The sequence below is a fragment of the Hippichthys cyanospilos genome, chromosome 2, assembly GCF_059441005.1.
Source record: "Hippichthys cyanospilos isolate Australia breed blue-spotted pipefish chromosome 2, RoL_Hcya_1.0, whole genome shotgun sequence".
NCBI classification, from domain to species: Eukaryota; Metazoa; Chordata; class Actinopteri; order Syngnathiformes; family Syngnathidae; genus Hippichthys; species Hippichthys cyanospilos.
Window position 1 is genome coordinate 30,705,062 of NC_142370.1, and position 26,243 is coordinate 30,731,304.

The following is a 26,243-nucleotide window of genomic DNA, read 5'->3' on the forward strand; positions in this document are numbered from 1 at the left end:
ATTCGTGACAAGGTTTTGAGAGGCATCAAAGTGTTGACTTTCAAGAGTCTGAAAGGCTTCAAGTGCTGACGCGACGTGTAAAAGTGCACACGTTGATGGCGGTGTTTATTTACATGGACACATTTAATTGACGGACTACTTTTCATGATTAATATTTCGCACGTATGGCAAATTATTTGGGGTCAAAATAAAGTAAGCAATCTCCAAATTGACTGCGGAAGTAATGCAGTTTTTATAGTTTAAAACAACGTGTACACCCCCCATTAAAAGAAAAAAAAATCCTTTACTTGATGACAATTCCTCCGCAAACATTTGGAAACGTCAAATAAATACAAATGTGAAATACAAATGACAGCTGTCCAACTTTTATTCACAAAATTAAGGCACCGTAGTACAATAATGCTTTGGCATTTTGTGCTCATCTTTGGTTTCTCATATTGTAAAGCATACGTTTAACAGATTATAAAGTGATGATGCAAAAGCTGTCCATCCATTTTCTTAACTGATTGTACTCACAAAGGTCGTGGGCTTGCTGGTGGCTACATTTTAACCAATTTGCATAATTTCACAACTAAATTATTGAATGATTTTTGCATGGCCAAAAATCGTTTTGTACTGTAAAAGTGAAACTATCATGAGAATAGAAAAAGATAAGCCTGGTAAAATGAAAACGTCCATTGCAATGGAAAACTGTCAAATGTCATTCTGTACATTCAACTCACCAGTTCCGAATCCCACCCTTAATCTTGCAAGGGTTGATTACAAGAATGCATGTTTAGACATTAGTTTCCTTATTACTTCTTATATACCATAAAAAGGTGTCATCATGAAGGATTTAATTTAATCTGTTCATTGCCAATCCACCTGCAGCTGTGTTTTGTTTTTGTTTGAATCTTTATTCAACATAAAGATTTTGTTTAACCCGCTGCCTACAATTAACTAAAATAATAATAATAATAATAATAATAATAATATGATATAATAAAAATAGTTAACATGACATTTTTACACCATATCTTTGGACTATTGACACATTTGATGAGAATTATAAACACATTTTTGATATTCAGTGCACACATTTAAACGCATACAATTCCAGATTGTTTTTTTCTTCTTTTCAAAACACAGAAAATCAATACAACTTGCACACATACAGCTTTCCATGTATCTTCCACCTGACATGCAGTGTGCAGAAGAGCAAGGCAAAAGCAAAAGATATGGCTACTACTGGCACGTGTTATATATTTGGATCTGTTTGTTGATGTCATTGAGGATGGCTTTCATCTTGTCTTCCAAGCCGTCCAGCTGACGAGCTTTCCCTTCCAACCTTCTCTCGTTCTCCTCGTAGTTTTTCTCCAGCTCTGCGAAAAACAAAACATTTCAGTATTTTACTTTTACATTATATATATAATATATACACACACAAACAAAGTGTACCTGCTAGTCTCCGCAACTTGTTTTGGGCATCCTGCAGCAGTTGTTTGGCTTCGTCCCTAAGGCTCTCCGCCTTCGTTTTGGCATCTTGAACAGCTTTGGCCTTGGTACCAACGCGCTGTTTCACCTCATGGTACTTATCGGTCAGCTGCCCGTCTAGAATCTGGGCATCAAAAAACGAGAGTGTCATTAATGAGACATCACCGGTCTCATGACAAGAGGGATAAGCGCGCATACCTGCTTGGCTTCGTTTGCTTTGTCTCGCGCCATGGTGGCTGTCTCTTCAGCTCGGGCTGCTGCCATGCTATTGTTAGCACGTTTGGTTTTCAGCACGGTGATCTCGCGGCCCAGCCTGCCCAGACGCTCCACGGCTTCGCTTAGTTGCCGCTCACTGTTAGATGTTTCTGACTCTATCTGCGGCATTCACGCACCAGAAAATGAGCCCGCATTTAGTCAATCTGTTAAAATTGTAAGGAATAGGGCTGCACCATTATGGTCGAAATTATAATCGCAGCAAGCTGTACGTAAATAAGGATGCTTCAAGGCTTGACATTGAGACATCTTTTCAGTTCTTTTTCATTGTTATTTCATAAATTGACACCTTGAACAGATACACACAGTTGCTTTACCAGTGGATTGTCTTCTAGTTGTGGGGAAAAAAAAATTCTACTGGACTATAAGCCACAGTGCTCAAATCATGATAAAAAGGGCTTATAGTTCGACAAATGCGGCAATTCCCTTCATTCCTACTTTTATTGATAAATAACAACTTGTGTTGTGAAATTGATTATATCTGACTTTGGTGGCTCCTCTGTATCAGCATTCCGGAACAATGAAAATTCAGGAAAAGAAACGTTTGATTACCTGTGCCAGGCGGTTCTCCGTGTCATCTATGTCAGCTCTGGCTCTGGCAATGGCCTTTTCCGCAGATGTCTGAGCCGTTTTAGCATCCGCCAAGGCCTGCTTCACTGTCTCTGTGATGGTCTTCACACCTTCAGCATGGTGCCTGTACAGCAGCACAGTGTATAATATGTGTATAATAGCAGCACATAAAATGTGGCATCAGTTTCAGAATTTGCTTCCAGGCTCTTAAAAAAAAAAAAAATAAATAATATATATATATATATATATATATATATATATATATATATATATATATATATATATATATATATATATATATATATTTTTTTTTTTATGTCAGACATGGTCTCATATTGATTTATTTAAATAATTTACTGGCATTATATAACATGAATAAGAACATAAGAATTAATTTTAGTTAGCATGTTATCCACAGTCGCAAGTTGTTGGATCAACAAACACATTTTGGCCTTATTATCATACATCAAGATTCTTACAAAGAAAGTACAACTTACAGTCATGGGCCACATTTCACAGAGACAAAACAACGTGTGCGTCACCGACTGACTGCTCTCAAAAGCACACCATCTTTCGCACTACAAAATGTAATATCAACAGCGACCAGAGGGAGCGCTAAAAACAAAGATCAAGCCAAACAAATCAGAAATGAATCAACTGTTAAACTAAATCAGTTCCAAAACATTATTTCGGGTGTGGCCCGCGCGGCTCTGTACCAGTTGATCGACGGACCGGTACCGGGCCTCGTACCGGTGGTTGGGGACCACTGGGCTATAGCTTAAAACGCAGCCGTGGGACTTCCGATGGATTTCGTGCTGGTAATGAATATGGCATATTGAGAATTCTCATCCTTTTAATTTTTTTTTACGTTTTTTCTCTGTTTAAATTCTGTTCATTTTCTCATAATGTCAGTCACTGCATATAAAAAGGAAGTGTGGTCGATTGGTTGACCATTGACAGATACCTTGCCTTCTTGGCATCCAGCAGTAGTCTTTCCGCCTTGCGGACATCGTCCTGCGTCTGAGCCAGGATAGCATCCACGTTGGAAAGGCTGCGGACGCGTTCTTTAATTTCGTCCGCAAGATGTTTGATCTGGAGAGGAGAAGCGGGGATGGAGAGCTCCAGCACACGGTTCGCCACCGCCTCGATATGATCGGGATCTGCTCCTTCCTCTGAGAGAAAGAAACAAGATGCCTTGACGTTCAGAGGTCTTTTACATTGATGGTTGTTCATTACTGGAGGTGACTCACGCATGAGGAAGTCCCTGATTTGTTTGATAAGGTCTCGCAGGTCCTTGTTGGAGCGCTCCACTTGGTTCTTGGTGACTTTGGCTTTTTCAAGAGCTGCTTGGGCTTTTCCCTTGGCCTCCTCTGCCTTGGTCTTAGCTTCCGCCACCTCACCAAAAATATGCAATCGCTTCAACTTAATACTGTAATAATTCATCTGTATTAACTGTCTTTCATTTAAAATTTGCAACATGTTAACCTTGAATTCAATTCATCATTCATTATCCTCCTTATAATCCCTTAAATAGTATTAAAAGTCGTTTTACTTTCACCGTTACAAATAATGTAATAATGGTGGCAACGGGAAAACGAAGCCTCATAAACCACTTGTGTTTTTTTTGTTTTTTCGATCTGCTTGATCAGTGGTTCTCAAATGAGATACGGGTACCCCTGGGGGTAACTTGAAGGAACTCCAAGGGGTACTCGAGATTTTAAATAAAACAAACATGCATAATTCCTTTAAAAATAATAGTTGAGTTAATTACATGTTTCGTGAAAATATAAGTTAATAAAACAAATTTTATGTCCAGTAGGTTATTCAATTTCATATTTTTAAAGCCCAGAGTCTCCCCCATACTAGAATGGCTCACCTCACGTTACCTATTAAGTTTATGATTCATTTTTGTGAACACGTCTCCACTATGATCCAAAAGAGGACACTTTATGTTTAACATTTTTCCGTGAACAAATATTTAATTCAAATGATTTTTTTGAGAACAGGTCTGGCACTTTATGTTGACTATTTTTTGTGGACAAATATTTATTAATAGTTATTGTAATTATTTATTTTGGGAACAGATCTCTATTGTATCTCAAAAGAAGACACTTTATGTTTCATATGTTTCTGCGGACAAACACTTATTGATAATGATTTATTTTTGAGAACAAGTCTGGCACTTTATGTTGATTATTTTTTGTGTACAAATATTTATTACTAATTAAGTTAATGATTTATTTTAATGAACAGATCTCTACTGTAATCTCAAAAGATGACACTTTATGTTAAACATTTTTCTGTGGACAAATATTTATTTATAATTATTTCTTTTTGAGAACAGGCCTGGCACTTTATGTTGACTATTTTTTGTGGACAAATATTTATTAATAGTTATTGTAATTATTTATTTTGGGAACAGATCTCTATTGTATCTCAAAAGAAGACACTTTATGTTTCATATGTTTCTGCGGACAAACACTTATTGATAATGATTTATTTTTGAGAACAAGTCTGGCACTTTATGTTGATTATTTTTTGTGTACAAATATTTATTACTAATTAAGTTAATGATTTATTTTTATGAACAGATCTCTACTGTAATCTCAAAAGATGACACTTTATGTTAAACATTTTTCTGTGGACAAATATTTATTTATAATTATTTCTTTTTGAGAACAGGCCTGGCACTTTATGTTGATTATTTTTTGTGGACAAATATTTATTAATAATTAAGTTAAAAGATCTCTTCTATGATGCAAAAGAAGCCACTTTATGTCGATTATTTTTTGTGGCCCGATACAAATGACGTTTGAAGGGCTTTAAAGTTGAATAACTCAAACACTGATGGCAAGTTTGTTTGTTTTTAACCCAGAAATGCTTTGCACTGGTTAAGGGGTACTTGGCTGAAAACATATTTCACAGAGGGGGTACATCACTGAAACAAGGATGAGAACCACTGCGCTAGATGGTGCTCTTGGGTTCAAAATAAAGGCAAGCGCAATGGAAATGCGTTCCATTTCCACTGGCGGTTTATGAGGCTCCATTGACCCATCTCTAGAATATTATTACACAGAATCCACTTGGATGGCAGCACAAATAAGAATAACTAACGATAGTGCTTCTTCCATACCTTGGTAACGAGGCCCTCCACTTCTCCCATGGCTTTGTTGAGCTGCTTCTCTGCATGCTTGGCTCTCTCCAAAGCATTATCAGCTGCTGCTACAGCACCATCACAGTTCAGACCTCCACAGTGGCGATTGCCCTCGTCGTCACGGCAACCCGCACCTCCACAAGGGCTTTCTGCACATGGAGCATCGCCTGTTGTTCCACAAACCTGTTGTGGGGCAAGTTTGCTTATCATATAATACCATGATAGAAAATATAGTATATAGTTATTATTATTATTATTAATTTAGACCAGGAGCATACCTTCTCATTAAGCTTCTGCATTTCCAGATCCTGGATTTTGGTCTTAAGCTCTCCCAGCGAGCGTTTGTTAGCCGCATTTTTACGGTTGAAGTCATCCTTCTTTGCAGAGATGAGTCGCTCGGTGCGACGGCGGGTGTCGGCCGATTGGCTGACTGTGCTTTGCCTGCTCACTGTTGATTGGTTGGCACGGCGCTCAGCATCCCAGGACTTGTTGTAAGAGGCCCGAATGCTGTCATACGCGCCTGAGAAAAAAAAGAGATGATGAAAAGGATTTATTTGATGAACTTACTTTCTTGACTTTACTATTACGACACAAAAAAAACAGGCGACATATAGAGTAACAAAAATTAGCAAATTAGCACCTCACCAATTTTTAAAATCCATAAACAATACATATTAACGTGCAGCTACAATACATACACAATTTGTTGTCACATTTGCAGAATGAAAAAAATCAATCAATACTGTGACGATATAATAAGGGATCCCCTTCACGTGCTCACCTAAGAAATTGGAGTTTTTTAGGATATCAAGCTGGTGATGTAGCTGCTCTGAAGTAAGATTCAGTTCTCTGGCTTCTCGCTCTAGAGCACTCAGCTCCTTGCTTGCCTCCGAGCTGCTGTCCTGGACTGCGGTCAGATCTCCTTCCAGACGGTTCAATGTGTCTGTGGTGTCACCGATCTGAGATCTAGGGAAAAAGGCATGTTGTTGTAAATGGATTATTAGTCATAAAAATGATCTGATTTAAAATTTAGTTTATGAAAAATCCCCAAATTACGCAAAATACAAGCTACATGGACTTTTTTTTTATCCCTTTGTAGCAATATAGCATATCATACACTACTATAAGCATACAGTAAGTTATTTTTCCCCATGTTTTAAACCCTGAGGCTTTAATGAGACGTTTATTTATGTATTTTTACTGCAGCACTTCAAGCAGAATTCACCCAGTCTCGTCACATCTGACCAATGAAATTACCGAAGATGGCACAGTGGACCAATGAACTTGTCAGAGTCCGCCCTCTTACTGAATATTCAGCACTCAGCCGCTATTTGTGGCTTGCACGTGACCCAGAAGCTGACTGCCAATGACAGAGCGTGCATCGAGCGAGAGAAAGAGACAAGACGGGAGTGGTGTTTAAAGTAAATAAAGGATTTGAAAAATCAATTAGAGTTCTTTCTTGGCAAAAATCCCATTTGACAAAGTGCAGATGTGTGGCTATTAATAAAATGGCCAATATACGTACAAATATGTCTTTATGGCTATATTTAGCCATCGTGACTTTAAACTCTTTCACTGCCAATGACAAGTATAGTTGTGGATTAAATTTTTCGCAATGGGGATAGGTGGGGGAGTATCTGATTCTGCTTCACTGAAAATGTCTCTTTTGGAAGCAACTTTACTGATATACAACCACCTGTAAATAACAACAATTACAAAAGCAACATTTTAAGTATGAGATCAACGCAGTTTGAGAGTCAACTGGGTGAAACAGGTGAATTTTGTAATCCAACCCTTTTTTCTACAGTAAATACAGTTTGCATGTTCTTTTTTGTCACACAATAAACCCAAGAGCTTGCTCATAAACCATTACACAAACATTTGAAGACATGAAGGAACATGTACCTCAGCTGTTCAATAAGTTCCATCAGAGTGGTAATGGCGGCAGCGGTGGCATTGCGGGAGTTGACAATGCTCTGCGCTTGGGCCAGTTTCTCCTCAAGATCCCTGAAAGCTCTCTCATATGGCCCAGTAAGACCAGTGGTTTGAATCTCATGGGCGCGCTCTGCCAAACCCCTGGTGCGCACCGCCAGGTCCTATTGCAAGAGAAGATATTTGTACTCTATCGGTGAGTTTACGTTTCACCTTGCCTGATCTAAATGTAAACATTTTTATTGTTACATTAACCCCTCGGTGTCAATGGTCATATGGGTTCCTTTTGTCAACTTTGCAATCAAATAAGATTCAAGAGTTTTATCATCATATGCATAATAATACTACACAATGATATTCTAATTCTGTTCACTTCTCCAAGAAGACTACATTCCACAATTGAGCAAATAATAAGTAGGCAATAAAACAAAACAAAAAACACAGTAATAGCGCAATAAGGACAGTAATTATGAAACCACTAATAAATGAATAGACTTACATTCTGAGCATATTATGGAGTAGACAGAGTGGAAGAAGCATATGTAGACATATGAGGATGATAGTGCAAAATATGATGGATTTAGCAGCTTTCCTGCACTGTGCAGGTTTTGTAAGATGCATGTGTGCGTGCGATAAAGTGACTGGAGATGAGGCAGATGAATGCGTGAGGGATTTGTTCAGAATCCGGATGGCCTGTGGGTAAAAGCTGTTTGCCAAACCTGGCAGCCCTGGGACTCAGGCTCCTGTAGCGTCTGCCTGATGGCAGCAGTTCAAACATGTTGTGTTGTGGGTGAGTACTGTCCCTGATAAGGTTGTGTGTCCTTCGCAGAACCCTGGTGTGGTAATAAATCCCGTTTGCAAGCATTTAGGAATGAACGCATGGTGCCGTTTTGAACCTCTACTTGTTTTGACAAGACTCCTAGTGTTTGTCTTTTAATGCTTTGTTAGATGTATCAAAATCAATGGCCCAAATTGGGTTGAAATGAACACAGAGGGGTTAAGAAAACCCTGTACCTGAACAATGCGGTCCCAGTCACCAAAGCATTGATGGCAAGGCTGGCAGTTGGGGAAGACACCAGAGAAACCTCGTGCACACTGGTCACAGCGGACACCTGACACTCCTTGCTGGCATACACAATGTCCTGTGACTCGGTTGCATTGAGACGTCTCAATGCCTCGCCAGTCGCAGTCACAAGCTGTAAGAAGGGCAGAGAAGGAAAAAAATACGTGATAGTCAACATTTTGTTGTAAAGACAAAAAAATTAAATACGTTTTTTTTCTACACACATATTTGACGGTTTTTGTTTTTTAAAGCCAGCCTTTGTTAAGACAAAAGTAGTACTTAATCACCATCTTGTGGCACCTTGGGTATCATGGACCCACAGTATATTGAAATAAGTCAGAGCTTCATTTAGAAAAAAGTAGTTCTTTAACGTCATCTTGTGGCATCTCCAGTCAGTCACCAAAATTTAAGGTGGGCCGTTAATTAGTCAAAGTTGAGAATTCAAGTATTGTTTCCAATTACTAGAACACACAATGTAAACATTGAATAACATGTATCCCTTAGGTGCCCCCAATGGCACACTACAGTAAGTTATAACTTATAAAGACATTAACAGCCTCGAAATGTGTTTGCGTCGCAGTAATACTGAACAAAAGAAGTGTATTATTTTAGGCATCAATCCCGACCTCTGCACTGTGTCCGTGGGTCTCCCCAGAAGTTTTCCTGACAGTCCGTGCAGGTCTTCCCACCGAATCCATCGCGGCACTGACACTGTCCACTAAACTGAGCATGACAAAAATGGAGGGAAAAGAACAATCATTTAATGTCCTTCAAATGGAAGAAGACAAATTAACAATGCAATCAATACAATTTCAGAGTCCACTGGAAGAAATAAATGGAATTTGTAAACCTACCTTTTTTTTACCGTTGATTATTAAAAGAATGGTAAAGAGCAAAGAGGAGTGTCTGTGCTTTCATTTGGTGGATTCGTTGTATATATTTAAAATCATTGAACACAATGTCATGTGGGTATTGGAAATGTTCAAATCCTCTAAACTGGCTGGCAGTGAATGAGTTATAAAAATGAGGAAAAAAGCGAAATTCAAACTCAAAATGTGAGAATATTTGCAAACAAACCAAGAAAAGATAAAGTAAAAAGATAAGTTTGAACATTAATGATCTCATTAGGTTGACCAGTGTCTCGGAGCAGATGGTCCTACGATGTTCCACTGCGCACCACAAATAAACATGTTCCCAATCAGGTTGCAATATTACCTATTTGGTTTCCGGTGCCCTGCTCAAGGGTAGAGCCCAGAACCCCCTTCAGCTCATATTTTGTTTCACCTCCCATTTCTGCGTTTTGGTTAGCAACCGGACTGACTTTCTGCAGCAGTGTTTAGGTTTAATGTATAGTGTATGTACCTCGTTACATGATGAGGTGATTGAGTTATGGGGGTCACAACTGCAGGGTTCGCAGCCTTTGCCGCTCGCCAGGTTCCAGTGTCCGGGGGAGCAGTGGTCACACGTCTGACCCATTACGTTAGGTAGACATTGACACTGGCCTGTATTCCGCTGGCACACGCAGTCCTCGCGATCCATACACTGGCTACGCTCCGTACCAAGGAAATTACATATACATTCTAAAGAGGAACAAGCATATAACAATTTAAATGAGGAAAAACAACTGTGAGGGTAGGAAGGGTCAAGAAGTGACTTACTTCTGCAGTTGCGTCTTGAGGCGTCTCCAAAATAGCCACTTCTGCAGATGCCACAGTCGGGTCCTTCTGTGTTGTAAAGGCATTTTCTGCACTCGCCGTTCCGCCGGTCGCACGCGTCAACGTCAGACATGTCTATGTTGTTGTTGCACTGGCACGGCTGGCAGCTCCCTCCTGGCTGAGACGGGTTGCCATAGTAGCCCGGAGCACATTCTTCACATCGAGTGCCTAAATTGAGAGAAAATGCACTTTGGAAGATTGCTATATTATATATATATATATATATATATATATATATATATATATATATATATATATATATATATATATATATATATATATATATATATATATATAATATGCTACATTGACATTCTTGTTGACCACAATCATTTTACAATATGAAATAATAATGTGAAATATAGTACAGAAGACACAGGTCACAAAAACCGTTCCCCAAAATGACCTCATCTCAAGCTTAAAGTACAGATGACACAGACGTACATGCATATAGAAAGATAGATAGATAGATCGATAGACAGACAGACACTTAGCAATATAGCTAGCTAGCTAGCTAAATAATAGATAGATAGATAGATAGATAGATAGATAGATAGATAGATAGATAGATAGATAGATAGATAGATAGATAGATAGATAGATAGATAGATAGATAGATAGATAGATAGATAGATAGATAGATAGATAGATAGATAGATAGATAGATAGATAGATATGCTGAAAACATAAAGTTAAAGAGTATTGACTTGGTAAGACCAGAAGAGGTGTGTCTGCCGGGGCGAAATACATACAATTAAGCTAATTAGACAATTAGCTAATTTGATTTGACATCATGCGATTGAAACTTGAGCAAAACCAGCCCTTGTAACCTTGCCATAACAGGCTGTTCGAACCTGTTCTCTATAAATCTCGCAACTGCTGTTCGCCACCACACAAAACAACCTTGTTTCGGTGCCAGTATTCTCAGACTCCTGCCATGCAACTCAATTGTGTGCTGCACTCCGCTGCATGATTGAAAAAATACCTGGCATATTTGAGTCTGGCAGGAAGGAGTACATGAGGAAATTAGAGAAAAAGGCAATGAGAAGGTGGGGAAAGATGAAGCGGTCACGTTCATAATACATCAGAAGAGAAAAGATGAAAGTTGGACGTGAGTGAGAAAAGAAAAGGAGTATCAGCTCATTTGTTGATTTTGGAGGTGATTGCCAATGTTATTAAATCAGAGATAAAGTTCTTCAAACAGTATCTGACCTCGAGTTGTCATCAATCACAGACTTGTCTAACGGACCTTTTATTTCTCACTTAAAATAAAGCAGGACTTCTGGGTCAGATCCTTCAAGTGGAAACAAAAATATTCATTCATACAACACACACGTTTTTGCAATTTTTGTAAATTGTACTGCATAGTGCCTAACACAGCCACTCACAAAGAAAAAGAAAGTGTGGAGCGCTGTCTGAGCATTTTGGACCACAGCAATGCATGCACGGGCAGTACTGCCGGAAAATAAAAAGAGACTTGTGATGGTGTTGAAAGTGCTCGGGAATCGGTTCAATTTTTACTCACGCTTACAAAAGGACAGCCTGGATCGTTTAACAATCGCTGTACCAGTAATACAGGGGAGGGAGGAAACAACAAAAAAGGTTAGAGATTTTAAGTAATTGGCTTTCATTTGTTGCTCTGTGGACAAAGTAGGTCCATTAGTTTAAGATGTATTGGCTAATTTTAAGTTTCCTGTTTCAATAAGTAGAAAACCCTGAAAAACACTCATCACTCACGCACATCATCATAAATACGCTTACCTGTGTATCCCTGGTTACAGTTGCAAACGATTTGCCGGTTGCGGTTGTCTTGGTAACAGGATGCCGCAAAATGGCGTCCGCTGATGGGGCCGTCTGGACAGGGGCATGGGTGACACCAGCTGCTAGCTGCTACGCCCAGAAGTGGGTTACCATAGTAACCATTGGCACACCTATTGAGACAGTTAAGTCCGTACAAGATGAGACTCATCAGTCAGAGTTTGGAAAATACCCGATTAATTGAATAAATGACCATTAAAATGAAACTGTTGTAATGGCATAACATTTTGTTGCTCTTGTTCGAACAAAGACCCTTTCACTTGACATACTCGAGAAATCTGCGTAGCTATAATGATACGACCTTGACAGATAAGAGAGTGAACAACAGACATAAATCATTTTGTATTTGACACCCTTCTTGTAGTTATTTCCTAAACCCCTGGGGAAAATTTTGACCCAATTCGGGCTTTTTGATGTTTTTGATGTGTGACACCAAAGGAAAAGCATACAAAAATTGAACACTAGGAGGCTAAAATGTCGCATTGATTGTCAAAACATGATGATTTTCAACATACCGCACTGCCGTTCATTCTAAATACTTTCAAACGGGAGGTCGAGCGGTACACCCTAAAGGTGTCAAATTTAGCCCATGTCAGGCTCCTTTACTGCTATACAAAATTGGAAATATTGTAAATTTTGGACATATTGAAATCCAGATATTTTATCATGCATTTCCCCCAATTTTTGCATGAATCCTTTCAACGGCAACTCGCTAACGGGGCACAATATGAATTTTTGCACTGACACCCCAAAACCACCGGGTGGTGCTGGTGCCCAACTTATGACATTTGCAAGCTGTTCAGTGACTTAGATGATTGGCTTAGCCAGGACTCCCATCATGCAAGTTTTTAAAAGTCACAATACTCTAATTATGACATAATAAATGTTAATATTTCAATTTCATAAATATTTTGATATTCTGTGTGGTTAGATTTGCATTTTTTGTCCGTAAAATTAGCAGGCAGTCCCCCCGATATATTTATATTTGACAATGTTATGACCCTTTCAAAGTCAGCCCAAGTTGTGTGGTAATAAGCCCAGGCTGGTGAAAAATTCCCGGACCCTGCACATTCTCTTACAGACCACCAGACTTCTCTGTTAAGACGTTTGTCTGTGAAGCTTCAAACAAAACAAACCCAAAAAAAAAGACAATTTGTTTTCCAGCTATTCTTACTGATCTCGCCTAAATCCTAAAAAAAATTCCACAACCATTGTTATCATCGTGAAAGTGATATTGTTGGATTATTAGGCATGCTGAAACAAATTTGGAATACTTCAAGGAAAAGCGTCCTCTTCTTCGCAACCCCGCTAATCCAAAATAAAACAGGAAGTTGTCACCTGTCACACTTGTCTCCTCCCGTGTTGTCCCTGCAGTTAATGCATGCGCCGCTCCTCTGGTCACACTCGTCGGAGTGTTCGTTGCACTGGCAACGGCGACAGTTAGGAAAGCCCCAATGGCCCGCCTGGCATCTGTCGCACCGTTGGCCAAACGCTCCTGGCCGACACTTGCACAGCCCCGTGTACTTGTCACACATCCGAGTGATGGAGCCTTCCACGCTGCAACCACAGGCTGCGCAGAGGGAAAAAGGTGGATATACTAAGTGAGTAAATGATGGGTGATGGACGTGGATTGGTTTTGTCTTTAACACTTGTGCGGTATTTTGATCATTTTTGGGTCATTTTATTACATACACATCATTCTCACAGGATTTTAGCCAAGGGATGGAAGAAGCTTCAGTGCAGGTGTGTCAAAACGCGGTCCTCGAGTGCTGCTACTCTGCATGTTTTGTTTATATTTCTGTCCTCCAAAGCACATGATTTAAAGGATCAGGATCATTATTGCTGAGCTTGCTGAAGAGCTGATCATTTCAATAAGGGCAAAAACATCAAAAACATGCAGGAAAGGCCCTAAAGAACTGTGTTTGGACACCCCTGCTTTCATAAGAACTATAGTGGTAGAAATCAGTTGATTTTCAGTATTTTGTTATTCATTACTAGCTTTATATTATTGCATTGTGAGTGAAAAGTGTAAACTTTGGGCACCCCTACTCTAGATGATGCTCAAAGTTGCCTAGGGTTAGGGTTTTATTTATTTATTTGGGATTTTATCTGTAATGGATATAAAGAATCATAATAATAATGTTTTTGTCTTGGAAAAATCATTTTACAGACGTTATACAATACATTCAACAACTAAAGACCTAATTTCCAAAATGTGTTTGCATTTATTTAGGCAGAGCTGTGAATTTTGAAAACATTGATTTCATGCTGTTAAAACAATTCATGGCTAAGTCTAAAAACGTTTTGGCTTTGCTATCTAAGACCTAAACCTTGGAAAAGAGTTTTTCAAATAAAATGGAATTAACTAAAGAATTTCCTAATATGATATTTTTGTGCCTATAAATTACGGCAATTAATTAAAATGTTTCAATGTCCAAAACTAGTAAAACTGCCAATAATGAGCAAACCTCTGGATCACAAGCTAAATTTAAAAAGATCTTATCTCACCAATGCAGCCTGAGGGTCCAAAGCCGTACGTTCCGGGGGCACACTGTTCGCACCGCCGACCAATCACGTTGGGCCTGCAATGACACTGACCTCCGCGGACATCGCACACTGAGCTGATGGATCCCTGGGGGTCGCATTTACAAGCTGGAGGAAAACAGGTAAAAACACAAACTGACCATTGATGGGTCGAGGCTCATTTCAATGTTGATGTGATGATAACTGATAATATATGAACGTATGAACAATATATCACCAGAATCGATGCTGTTCAACACCCAATGATATGTTCAGAGAAAAAAAGCTGGTGAATTTATGGAACCGCTGCAATATGATTGTTTGCATGTGAGAAAAATGTTGGAATAAAGTGTGTTTCTCACGCAAAGCCCCGTTGTTAATAACAGCCGACATGCTTGTGATCAGCTTGGCGCAGGTGTCACTCATGGATGTGCGAATAACGCTTTTTGCGCCCTCATGGCAGCGGTAGCGCTCGTAGGTTTGTTTCCTGCTGCTGGAGGCCAGGTCTCCGGCGTTAAAAAGCTCCATGGAAGAATGGCGAGGCATCAAGGCAATCTAGATCCAGGGAGAATGGCTTCACAACAGAGCTATGGGAAACATTTTGCCAAATGAGACAAAGGGATCGTCCTCACAGAGTCCACGAGAAGGACGGCGTTGGCCGCTCCGTTGAGGACAGCGTTGGCGTCCTGATAGCGTCTGAACTCAAAGCGGATGGTGTAAGTCAAACCTCTCTCCAGACACACGGACTGAGTGGGGACCATGAACCTAAAGGACATGAAGAAAAACTGAAGATATCTTATGGTCATCTCTCATTCAGGGATATGCACCCAAGAAATTCCAAACTGAAATTAGTTTCTTTGTATCAGTAAGAAATCAGAGCCGAGAGTGCTCTGTTGACTTGTAAATCTCCTGTTTTACATCTGCCAATCATAAAAAGTCTAAGAAACTTTTTGGGAATGGAACACAAGAGCAGAATTAGTCTAGCATTGCAAGGCAATAAGAAAATCCAAATTTTACTGCAACAGCGTTGATAGTAGCAGCACAAAAAAAAAAAAAAATCAATGCTTACAGTATACTGTATACTAGCCAATAACACTGAGCAAAATGAGAAGCAACAGTGTGACGAGTACGAGTGAACAAACATTAAACCGCAACATTTTTCTCACACTGTCCAGTGTGACTTATCTGCAATTTTTTTACTAACCACCAGGGACAATCTTCCCAGTAAACTTAAGAAAACAGAAAAAAATGCTATGGATGTATAGATTTTAATTTTTGGACTGCTATTTTACTCTCCACCAGGGGGCACTCTTCACTAGTAAATGCAAACAGACATGTTACTATTGTGTTAGTGAAGTATTCTAACAATTCAAATGTGTCGGTGCTATGTGGAAAATATGTTTGTGCTGTAATCAGGCAGTATGAAAAAAACAAGTTTAAGAAAAAAAATACATGAATAAATTAAATTGACCACCTTTCTGCATACAGTAAATATCTGACGTTACAACGTGCAGTTCATAGTCCGTTGCGGCCTATACATGACAAAAATTAATTGACTGTGGAATTTTCGTTGGCGCGGCTTATAGTCTGGCGCGCCTTATAGTCTGAAAAATGCGGTATGCTGATGTGAATGTGAGAACAACATTACATAAAAACTTTGCTCATAAGTAGGTTTAACTGTTTGTCCCCCATTCCAGCTTTTGTGGTTGAGTGTTTGTGTGTGTGTGTGTGTGTGCATGTACACGAAGGCAACAAACCTGGCCCCAGCCGGCAGAGCAACAACCAGTTTGTCATCATCTGGTATTGTGTTTCCACAGGGACTGCTGGTTGGAATCGGGCCTGGACGGATCACTGTTATTCGTACCTCTTCCCAGTCCCGGGGCATCTGGAATGGATGAATATTAAAAAAGGTTAGATGAATGTCAGCCGTTCTCAAATAGGGATACGAGTAAAAGTTTTGAATTAGTGTGTCTGTGAAAATGTCTTTCCATTTATTAACTCAATCAATCCCGAAAACGTATTTTCACTTTTTTTTTTCAGACATCCAATCCCAGGTCGTTACACAAATGTATTTTTTTTTCCAAACTTTTCAAAAGCTTCATTAAAGGCATCTCTAAAAAAAGTAATTAAATTTAACTGTACAGTGGATTATGTTACTAATTTTTAATACGTGTATAAAGTCGTGATGTTTTTACCTAAGGTTTTTGCACGCGTTGCACACATTCACTAATTAACATAGGTTTGGATAGCCCGTCATACGGCCAGTTCGAGTGACGAGCCTAGCCGCTGAACGGATTAAGTTCGTAACAAGGGGGCCCACTGTATATAAATTAGTTACTTGAGGAGCTAAAGTAATCAGTTAATGTATATTAAAGAAGTTAATTACTATATTACTACTGAATTACCCATCGTCATTCCTTACTTTAGTATACTATTTACCTAATTTAGTATCAGCCATTTTTAGACACTACTTGAGCCAAACTCTTGAAAAAAAATCTAAACGATCTAAATATTGAATGTCTGGACTCTTAAAAAATGTAAAAAATATGTCTTTGGGATTGATTAAAGACAACATGAGTGATTCCTAAAATGTGCACATAAATTTTAGAGTAAAATGAACAGCTATATGCAAAGTCCCTAATGATGGTTTAATTGATTAGGTGTGCCTAAAACATTTGTCTTGAGGTAGAAGTCCAGCAAAAAGAAATGCACACACTTGTGACTCATAGCGGATGAGAAGATCATATTCCATGGAATAAGAGATGTTGTTGATGATGAACTCAAGGGTGCCGCCTTCAGGGACGCGGGCGAATCCAGTACCTGTCCATGTGGCCATACGACCAACCTGGTGTTCCCTGGTCTCAAGTGTGCAGCCCTGATGGAATATCAACATGTTCATTAGTGATGGTATCTTGAAATATGTATTTTTTTTTCATTGACAATCGGTGTCTCACCTGGCCCATTTTAGACAACTCGGCTTCATACAAGAGGTGATCCAGAGCCATGAAGAAATAGCCAGACTCCACCTGTGTACACTGGCGTCCTGTCATGTGACTGCGACAGTGACACTGACCACTATCCGTGAGGCAGCTGTGGGAACGCAGAATTTGACATGAACTACTTGGCTGCAAAAAAGCAACTGGAAAAAAAAACGTTTCCAAACCTATCTTTCTTTCTTTTTTAAATTACTATACCATTAATACCGCTTCACATGACAAACATCAGCCTGATGGAGACTGATGGCGCCACTTCAGCCAATGTCAGTTGGCTCCATTATCTTAAGAGTCATGAATTTCACCGGCAATGTGTGGTGGCTGTTTTACAGCCAAATAAAAAAATGAATAAATATTAATGCCACCATGGAACAAACGATCGCAATTTTCCCCACAGAATACATCTCCATTCCAATATCTTAGTGGATAAATTTACAAATACAGTGCTAAGTGGTTACCTACTGTAAGTTGGCCCATATTTATTTTTATTTTTTTTTGCCAATACCCATTGAAGTATTTTTATTATTAGGCTTAAGCGAGGTCTAAAAATGGTTGAAAATAAATTAGTTAAGCACTATAGTAATTGATTACATTTGTATTTATGTACCTAAAGTACATATTCAGGTACTAATTACTGACTTATAATTAAGTAATTAGGTACTAAAGTAATTAATTACTTTAGAAAATCTTGAACTCAAGTAATCAATCACCTCACGTATTTAAGTGCTACTCAATCATTTTAGTACTGTCAAATGTAAATTTTTAGTGGGGCGGGCGCAAGGTGATGCCAGGGGAGGCGTGGCTTTGTTTTTTCATGTGTATATAATAAGAATTTTCTTTCTTTTTTTTTTAAGTTTCAGGCTTTTTGATGCAGTTGGTTTTAGACTAAGCTGTAACCCATATAAACGCTGGATTAAATTTCACACACACACACACACACACACACACACACACACACACACACACACACATATATATATATATATATATATATATATATATATATATATATATATATATATATATATATATATATATATATATATATATATATATATATATATATATATATATATATATATATATATATATATGTGAAATTAATGCCAAATATACAGTAGTATACTTGTAGTATAAATAACAGGACGTCAAAGCTCAAGGGCCACAGACTGAACAGGAGGCCAACGACGGGCTATTTAGTTTAATCTGCACAGTGAATGTCACTCACTGGTTATCCAGAGCAGCTCCGATGTCACATTCACAGCTTCGGCAGCCATTAAGGTCGAGACTCAGGCCCCAGTGTTCTGCCTGGTATAGATAGAAAAATAGAGAGAAGATGAGAGAGAGAGGGAGAGAGAGGGGAAATAGTGACAACCCAAAACATCATCCGTCATCTATAAAAGAAGCGAATGAGTCACACACATTGAAGCCAACCCTGTAATCTCAAAGACTAACATTCACAGCTTTGTGGTATATCATCACTGTCTGGTTCCTGTTATTTAACATAGTGAGTTGCCTTCCAAAAGTGCGGGTGTGTTTTGGATGATGCAGCAACTAAACTTTCAAGGCTGCTTCATTATATGGCCAAGTACTTTTAACCCTTTCACATGACCTTCTTGTTTGATGGATAATGAAATCTATTTTTGGACCTGGCCACTTTTTTTTATGTTGATGGTAACTCACACGAAGCGGACTAAACTAAAATGCCTCAACTAAATTTAGACACAGAGTCCAGGCAGGAGCTCAAATTCCTGCTCACACTATTCCTGAGTGAGTGGGACAGGACAGAAAGCATAATGAAGCATTTCAAGAATGGAAATAATAAGTTAAGTAATAGGGTAAAACTCAAAGTGACTATAATGCAATTTTCATTTAAGAAATGTAGTCATTAGGAAGCAGAGTTTAATCCCTGTTGTAAACCTGGGATCTTTATAACGTAAGCATGAGAGTGAGCGTCTTACCAAACACTTGTCACAGCTTCGTCCAGTGACAAGTCGCTTGCAGTAGCAGTCGCCGCTGACCGGGTCGCACTGGGTGCTGCCGGCCACCGTTCCCCTGTGGTCACACCGGCAAGCTGCAGGAATGAAAAGCAATGTTTTGAAAAAGGTACTTGAAAGAGGAATATTGCCTTACAGTACATTTTTAAAGGGGCCATAGATGAAACGGCAACATTTTGGAGCTTTTCGCCATGTTCCAATGTTGAGTTCTCACCTTAAACAACACCAAGTGTTATTTTGCATTTCTAAGAGTGTTGCTCTCACACTGACCCCGTCCAAGCAGGAAAACATGACTGGAGAAATGTTTATTACAGAAGAAATTCATACCATCATTACACTGTCCCCGAACTGTCCGTGCAAGAGTAAAAATACACATCAATGTTATTCACCCACCCCTCTTCGTTTCATTTTAGTTCCGGAGCTAAGGAGGAGAGATTTTGCACCAAGTCGACCAAGTAAACGTCAACGTCTGATTTATTAGTAAACGTTCACTGTAGAAATGGATGAAAATGTGTGTTTGGGAGCACTCACTCAACGTCAATTTCCACCGGGGACTGATTTGTTGGAAAAAACACGTGTTAGTGAGAGTGGTATAATAATGCCGTTTTGCATTTTAATGGCAGTAAAACAGCTGTTTTTGGCCCCATTTTTCACACTGTAAGAATAGTCTCCTGAGGTCAAGATGATGGATGGATGCACGTTTCGTGGCCTGCCTGCATTGAACGAAGTCACGAAGGGGGCAAGGAAGCCACACGGTAAGTGCAATCTCTGCAAATAAGGGGATTTACTTTCTGGTTAGAAATATCGGCACCATAAAACTCAAATTTAATAGAAAATAAAATCGCCAATGATCCAAATGTAATTTATATGCATATATTTAATGGTGGAGGGTGGAAAACTAGCAGAATAAAGTTCAGACGTTGATGTTGACATTGTTACATGACCGTTAAGGGTTAACGCAAAACCTTTTGACTTCGGCTTCCAGGGGGTTTATATACAAGTATAATACACATGCTCAAAGCATGTACGGTATGCAACACCTGTTCGTACTCACGCTGGCAGCCGTGAGGGTCGTCAGCACTGAGGCCAAAGTGGCCCGTACGACACTTGTCACAGCGTTGGCCCTCAACGTTGGCCTTGCAACGACACTGGCCAGCCACCATGCCCAACGCCGGCGCTGTGTGGCTGTCGCACATCCCCCCGTTCTCAGAACCGTCTGGGTCACAGTCACAGGCTGTGGGAGGCAAAACCACATGGGTTTAATACGCAAAGACACCTACACTGCAAAAAGTCCATTTTAAGAAGGCAAAAAAAAAAAAAAAAAAAAATATATATATATATATATATATATATATATATATATATATATATATATATATATATATATATATATATATTCTTATTTTTTTGTCTTAGAACGAATTATATAAGAAATATTTTTTCGAAAAAAATCTTTAAAAAGAATGCGTATTTCCTGGTATTAAATCTAGCATTCTCTTATAAGTATTTCTTTGCTTAAAACATTCAAATATTTTCGCATAACAAGATAAAAAGATGATTTTGAATGATCTTCATCTTAAAACCAATTCCATTTTTCTTAATTTAGGAAATGATGGTATAAACAAAATCATTATAAATTATGATATGAATGGACTTATTCATAAACATTGTTTGAAACATTTACAGTAAGCCACCTATGTTTTTTTATAATTATGTTTACTTAAATCTGCCTCATTGTAGTCATTGTTTTCATTAATAAAGTCATTAGAAAGATTTTTGGGGTTGTTTTGTTTTAAAATTACTTTGTTGCATTGGTATAATTTTAAGAAAAATATTATAATTATGTTTGATTGAAGAAAACTCATCTAGGTAAACACAGGCCTAAATTTTCAAATTGATGAGAAAATATTACTTACTCTTTAGGACCATTTGCTTGAGGGAAGAAAAATGCTCAAGCTCCATTTGAAGAATTTAAAGAGATGTTTTTTTGTTTTTGTTTTTTTTTTACAGATTTTTACTAGTGGCATGGATCAGCAGCAGAGTGGTTACCGGCCAACTAAAAGAATCTTTGTCTCAATGTCCTTGAGTAAGACACTGAACAGCAAGTTGCTTCTGATGTTGTGTAATCACTAAGTAAATGAGTAGTCGGTGTACAGATTCATTTGCTTTAAACAAGAAAATATTGGCTCCTTTTTATATGTGTATATTTTGTATTTGGTTTGGCACTTTTTGCAGTGTAGAGTATGTTTTGGTTATTGTCTGTACAGTATAGCGCTGCAGAAGTTGCACTCACCTGTGCAGACCCGAGGGTCCCGGATGTCTTTGAAGGGTTCTTTGTAGTAAAAAGGCTTGCACAATTCACAGTTTCGGCCCATTGTGTTGTGTTGACAGTCATCGCACACGCCTCCGCTGACGTTGCCCGTGGCCAAATACACCGCCATGTCAAAATGACAAACGGATGAGTGGCTGTTGCAATTGCACTCTGGAACACAAATGCTCTCGTGAAGCCAAAACGTTCATCTAGATTATGTATGCAGATGACATTTTTTTCTAAAATATATAGTAATGAAAAACGTATTAGGATTTTTTAAAAGTTTGAATCATCACAAGCCTTCATAAATACTGGAAGCATTTTCATCTCACTTTAGACTCAAGACTTGTATCGCCTTATGAAAGGGATTTTTTTTTTTTTTTAAGTACATTCAATCCCAAAGATGTATTTTTACGTTTTTTAAGAGTCCAGACCAAGTGTTGGGGACCTTTAACATTCAAAGAGCCATTTTGACCTGGTTTCTTCCATTTCAGATGTATTAAAGTGTTTGCAGCTTCCAGTGTTGTCTTATCCATGGTAACCAGGTCAAAATGGCGTTTTGAATGTTAAAGGTTGCAGACCCCTGGTATATACATACTATAATCTGATTATTAATTAGCAATGCTGTATTTTAAAACACATATAAAATAAGTATTCAATAGAATTGCGTCTAAATCGGAAAAATGAATTTGCTATTCTACAATTAAAACAATCTGCAACCATAAAAGGTTTTGAACAGTCTAGGAATCAAGAGTTTGAAATATAGTTCAAATTAAATACAATAAACAGAAATAAGTATATTTCATTTGATCATGAAAGACCTAAGGTGCTAAAAAGTAAAGAGTTGTTGTAGAGTACACAACATCCCCTCAGGCATTGACTTTCAAGATGAATACTAGAAGTTGAATATTTTAGTCTCAGACTCATATTTCAGCGGCGGTCTCACTTTTGCATGCGTGGGTGTTGCGTCCTTCGGCAGGTCTCCAAGGCATGTCGTTATAGAGGTCCTCGCAGCGCTCACAATTCAAACCTTTGGTGTTGTGGTTACACACACATTTACCGTGAACCTGCAATAACCATCCAGGGAAAGTTACAACCCGCTGAGAAAGGTGAAAGTTTTGAAAAGATAAATCAATGCGCACCATTCCTTCAATATCATCCCTGATGCCGTCAATTGGGGCACACTCGGAGGCGTGGCCATAACAAAAGCAATTTCCACGCACAACCAGCTCATAAATGGCGTAGTAATACTTTTCTTTGATTTCGGGTCTGGGATCCAGCAGATTGTCTCCAAGTGTGTGAAGTTTGGTGAAGTTCACCCTCAGGTTGGTGATTTTCAGCTGGTCTGTTGAGCAAAAACAGGATGAAGCCAACACGTCAACTCGACATTTTTTGGGGACCGAACGCGTTACGGTATTTGTAAAGATGGTGACAAGCAAGCCATGAAAGGGCCGATGAATGCATGACAACCTCTGTGGCCGGCTGAGAGGAGGTCAGGGCAAACAGAGCATGACGGGGCTGAGTGTGTGGCATTCGGTCAAAAAGTTAATTAATTACTGGTTTGTTCTCTGAACTAGTTAGTCCACAAAGTGTGAAAGGAATGATTTGAAATCGCAAATGACATATGAAGTTGTCCCCACTTTGTCAGCAACATGTATAGCTCAAGTATATAAACACAAACACAAATCATCATTTTTTTTAGCACAAATATATGTTTTTTTTATTAATAATAAAAGTATTTCACAGAACCCCTGCATTCGGGCCACGACCCCTCTTTTAGAACCACTGGTTTAATCAAAAGGATTTGGCCCTCGAGCAGTGCTTTTTTTTTTTTTTTGCAATGCCCATCAAGGAAAGAGAAAATATTGCATTATCTATGAAAAATGTATAAGTACACCTAAAATTGTATTTTGATTATCATTACCAAAAGGTCCCAAATATCCATTTGAATCAACTTCCAGCAGATGTTTACTATTTACAGGGATTATAACATGGGTGTCAAATTCAAAGCCCGGGGGCCAAATCCGGCCCACCTCATAATTTTATGCGGCCCGCGAAATCTTGATTTGACTTCAACTTTCTGATTAAACCACCAAATTTACAAGTTGTCTTTAACTTTTAGAAATTTGGAGGTGTTTTAGTTCCCGATCTCTCTTCTGAACCGACAAACAACACTTAAAATTTATTTGACTTCACAGTCATCCCGGCCGTCTGCCTGAAACTGTAACTACAATGTGGCCCATGATAACAATGAGTTTGCCACACTTGTTATACTGCAGTATGCCGGTTACAGCGTATTCTAAATCTGAAAAAAAAATAGAAAAAAAGTGCATGAATGTGCCTTAAATAAAACATGTCAATCCTTATTCAATTTAAAAACCTTTATGACCAACTGAAACATTTGAGACTAATAAAAATAAGAAGAAATGAAAATTGATCTGGAACAAAGGTATGAAACTGGCATTTTTTTCCCTAAATCACCATCATCATTAATGTGATTTAGAGCAAAAATGTTGACAGCAATTAAAAAAGTTTCTCATTTCTGCACAGACTTTGACAATGAGATATTCAGTTACAAAGGGAGGTCACAAGGTCACTTAGGTCGCTTATTTATTACTCAACATTGTACCAGAAGACAAATGCCGCTCATGCATTCAACTTGGATGTCATGCTTCAGAAAAAGACTCTCATGCTGTGTGCAGCGTCAACATGAGGTCCATGACAACGAGTCTTTGTGGGGGACAAACAGCTGCTTTTCCCATCTTTACTCAGAGCCAAGGTTCACATAGCCAGGAAGAGCAAATGGCTCAGAAAAGCTACTTGTATCTCCTCCAAGGTGGTCAATGGTAAGACAAAAAAGGTAGATGCTAAATTAAAATAAATGTGATTTTAATTTATGTTTATCGCAGCCATTTGTGATTAAAAAAAATGATGGACATGATCTATATTTTGGCCATTAAAATGGAGTATTCTTGCACTGATAACAAAAACAAACAATTAAAAATATGTCCATGTTTAACAATGCTACGTTGAAATACAATAACCTGACTGGGAATTTTTAAGATATTATTGCACCGCAGCAATACTGATTGAAATATTTTTTTAAGTCTTTTAAAAGATGGGATTCGAGTCTTTAAAGGTGCCATTAAAACTACAAGTGCAAGCGCCAAAAAAAAAAAAAAAAGTCACAGAGGGACGGACTGGAGAGGGAAGAGTGGGAGTCTACACACATACGCAAGCCAATGTGTGTAAATGATCCCGTGTTTATGTTCGAAAAAGAATAAAAAGTTATTGAATGTTTTTTTTTTTTCCCAAGACTTTTCCACACGTGAAAATGAAGCAATGTTTGGCACGGTTTCCAATGCCTAAAGGACTTACGTCTTACAATATTTGACAAGATATTGATATTAAATGCCCCATCACTTTATCACTATACTCAACGGTTCTTGAATGAACAGCTCCCTTTATAGAGCCAAAAATCGCATCACTACTCAGCACATTGCGACTTAGCAAGCCCACACATTTGATCTTAAAATAAATGGAACAAAATCCTAGTTTTTTTTTTTTTTTGTCTTAAACGTAAATAACAAACAAACATACTCTGGATGTTTGGGCTGTATGGATCCTCAATCTTGATGGCTGGATCCAAAACTCTGTAGATGACCTAGACCGGGATAAACATTTAAACCAAGATTATTGCAGAAATTTAAAACAATAATGCAGGAATTATAATAATACAGTAATACAGTGTTTGCTCATTTTTCCTGGTTAATGCCCCCCCCTGCCGCTCCCCACCACCCATTTCCAAATTAAAGGTCATCTCTGTTCTATCTGCCCACACCCCAGTTATTTGATGAGGCGTTAGATTCTCAACGAATCCTGACTCAGGAGACAGCAAATGAAAGCTGGTGGCATTTCTCACTCACCTCTCCCTCTGTGGATGGCTCTATGTCGGAATAACGCGATTCGCAGATGACGTCGTTGATGCTGTGCAACGGACCCTGGGATATACCGGGGAAGTTGTCGGCACAGTCATGGGAAAAGTAACGGTAGATCTGCCACGTGCGGCCAAAATCTGCCGAACGCTCAATAAGCATGGCTGCGGGACGGAACGTCTACCGGAAAAACCAAGAGGAATAAAATCAATCATTTGCAGTTTTTTTTTCAATTAATTTTGAAATTACCTTAAAAGTCATAATGAGGTGAGTGAAATGAAACTCCGCCTCCAGGTCCAGTTGGATATGCACATTTGACTTTCCTACAACACAACGGTCCAAGTGTTTCATTTACATATTGACACAGAGGTTGTTACCATCTCATACGGCAGTATTTGTAAGAGTTTTGAAAATCCATTATAAACATGACATTTTCAAGCATAGTTCTGTGAGGAACAAAAAACTTGGTGGACGTGTCTATCACGA

The 26,243-nt window shown here is 38.6% G+C and overlaps 1 protein-coding gene across 3 annotated transcripts in view; it reads right to left on the reverse strand.

The window, feature by feature from the left end:
- Nucleotides 1-343: 343 nt before the first annotated feature.
- lamb2 (laminin, beta 2 (laminin S)) overlaps nucleotides 344-26,243 on the reverse strand; it is a 39,504-nt gene continuing 13,604 nt past the window's right edge. Inside the window, exons 5-36 of one of the 3 annotated variants that reach the window (XM_088408126.1) lie at nucleotides 26,007-26,080; nucleotides 25,749-25,937; nucleotides 25,423-25,486; nucleotides 22,965-23,167; nucleotides 22,769-22,889; nucleotides 21,805-21,993; nucleotides 20,566-20,745; nucleotides 19,476-19,588; nucleotides 18,743-18,822; nucleotides 17,476-17,611; nucleotides 17,238-17,396; nucleotides 16,279-16,406; nucleotides 15,154-15,286; nucleotides 14,884-15,076; nucleotides 14,507-14,650; nucleotides 13,337-13,568; nucleotides 11,942-12,111; nucleotides 11,712-11,741; nucleotides 10,124-10,348; nucleotides 9,828-10,045; nucleotides 9,092-9,188; nucleotides 8,417-8,598; nucleotides 7,376-7,566; nucleotides 6,252-6,436; nucleotides 5,749-5,990; nucleotides 5,450-5,653; nucleotides 3,567-3,711; nucleotides 3,281-3,488; nucleotides 2,299-2,440; nucleotides 1,672-1,848; nucleotides 1,438-1,597; nucleotides 344-1,361 (exon numbers count right to left, since the gene is read on the reverse strand). In XM_088408126.1, coding sequence (XP_088264252.1) covers nucleotides 1,225-1,361; nucleotides 1,438-1,597; nucleotides 1,672-1,848; nucleotides 2,299-2,440; nucleotides 3,281-3,488; nucleotides 3,567-3,711; nucleotides 5,450-5,653; nucleotides 5,749-5,990; nucleotides 6,252-6,436; nucleotides 7,376-7,566; nucleotides 8,417-8,598; nucleotides 9,092-9,188; nucleotides 9,828-10,045; nucleotides 10,124-10,348; nucleotides 11,712-11,741; nucleotides 11,942-12,111; nucleotides 13,337-13,568; nucleotides 14,507-14,650; nucleotides 14,884-15,076; nucleotides 15,154-15,286; nucleotides 16,279-16,406; nucleotides 17,238-17,396; nucleotides 17,476-17,611; nucleotides 18,743-18,822; nucleotides 19,476-19,588; nucleotides 20,566-20,745; nucleotides 21,805-21,993; nucleotides 22,769-22,889; nucleotides 22,965-23,167; nucleotides 25,423-25,486; nucleotides 25,749-25,937; nucleotides 26,007-26,080 — 5,051 coding nt within the window. In that variant the 3' untranslated portion in view covers nucleotides 344-1,224. Of the gene's footprint in view, nucleotides 1,362-1,437; nucleotides 1,598-1,671; nucleotides 1,849-2,298; nucleotides 2,441-3,280; nucleotides 3,489-3,566; nucleotides 3,712-5,449; nucleotides 5,654-5,748; nucleotides 5,991-6,251; nucleotides 6,437-7,375; nucleotides 7,567-8,416; nucleotides 8,599-9,091; nucleotides 9,189-9,827; nucleotides 10,046-10,123; nucleotides 10,349-11,705; nucleotides 11,742-11,941; nucleotides 12,112-13,336; nucleotides 13,569-14,506; nucleotides 14,651-14,883; nucleotides 15,077-15,153; nucleotides 15,287-16,278; nucleotides 16,407-17,237; nucleotides 17,397-17,475; nucleotides 17,612-18,742; nucleotides 18,823-19,475; nucleotides 19,589-20,565; nucleotides 20,746-21,804; nucleotides 21,994-22,768; nucleotides 22,890-22,964; nucleotides 23,168-25,422; nucleotides 25,487-25,748; nucleotides 25,938-26,006; nucleotides 26,081-26,243 lie in introns of all 3 variants that reach the window. The other 2 variants (XM_088408125.1, XM_088408127.1) reach the window with 2 other exon arrangements.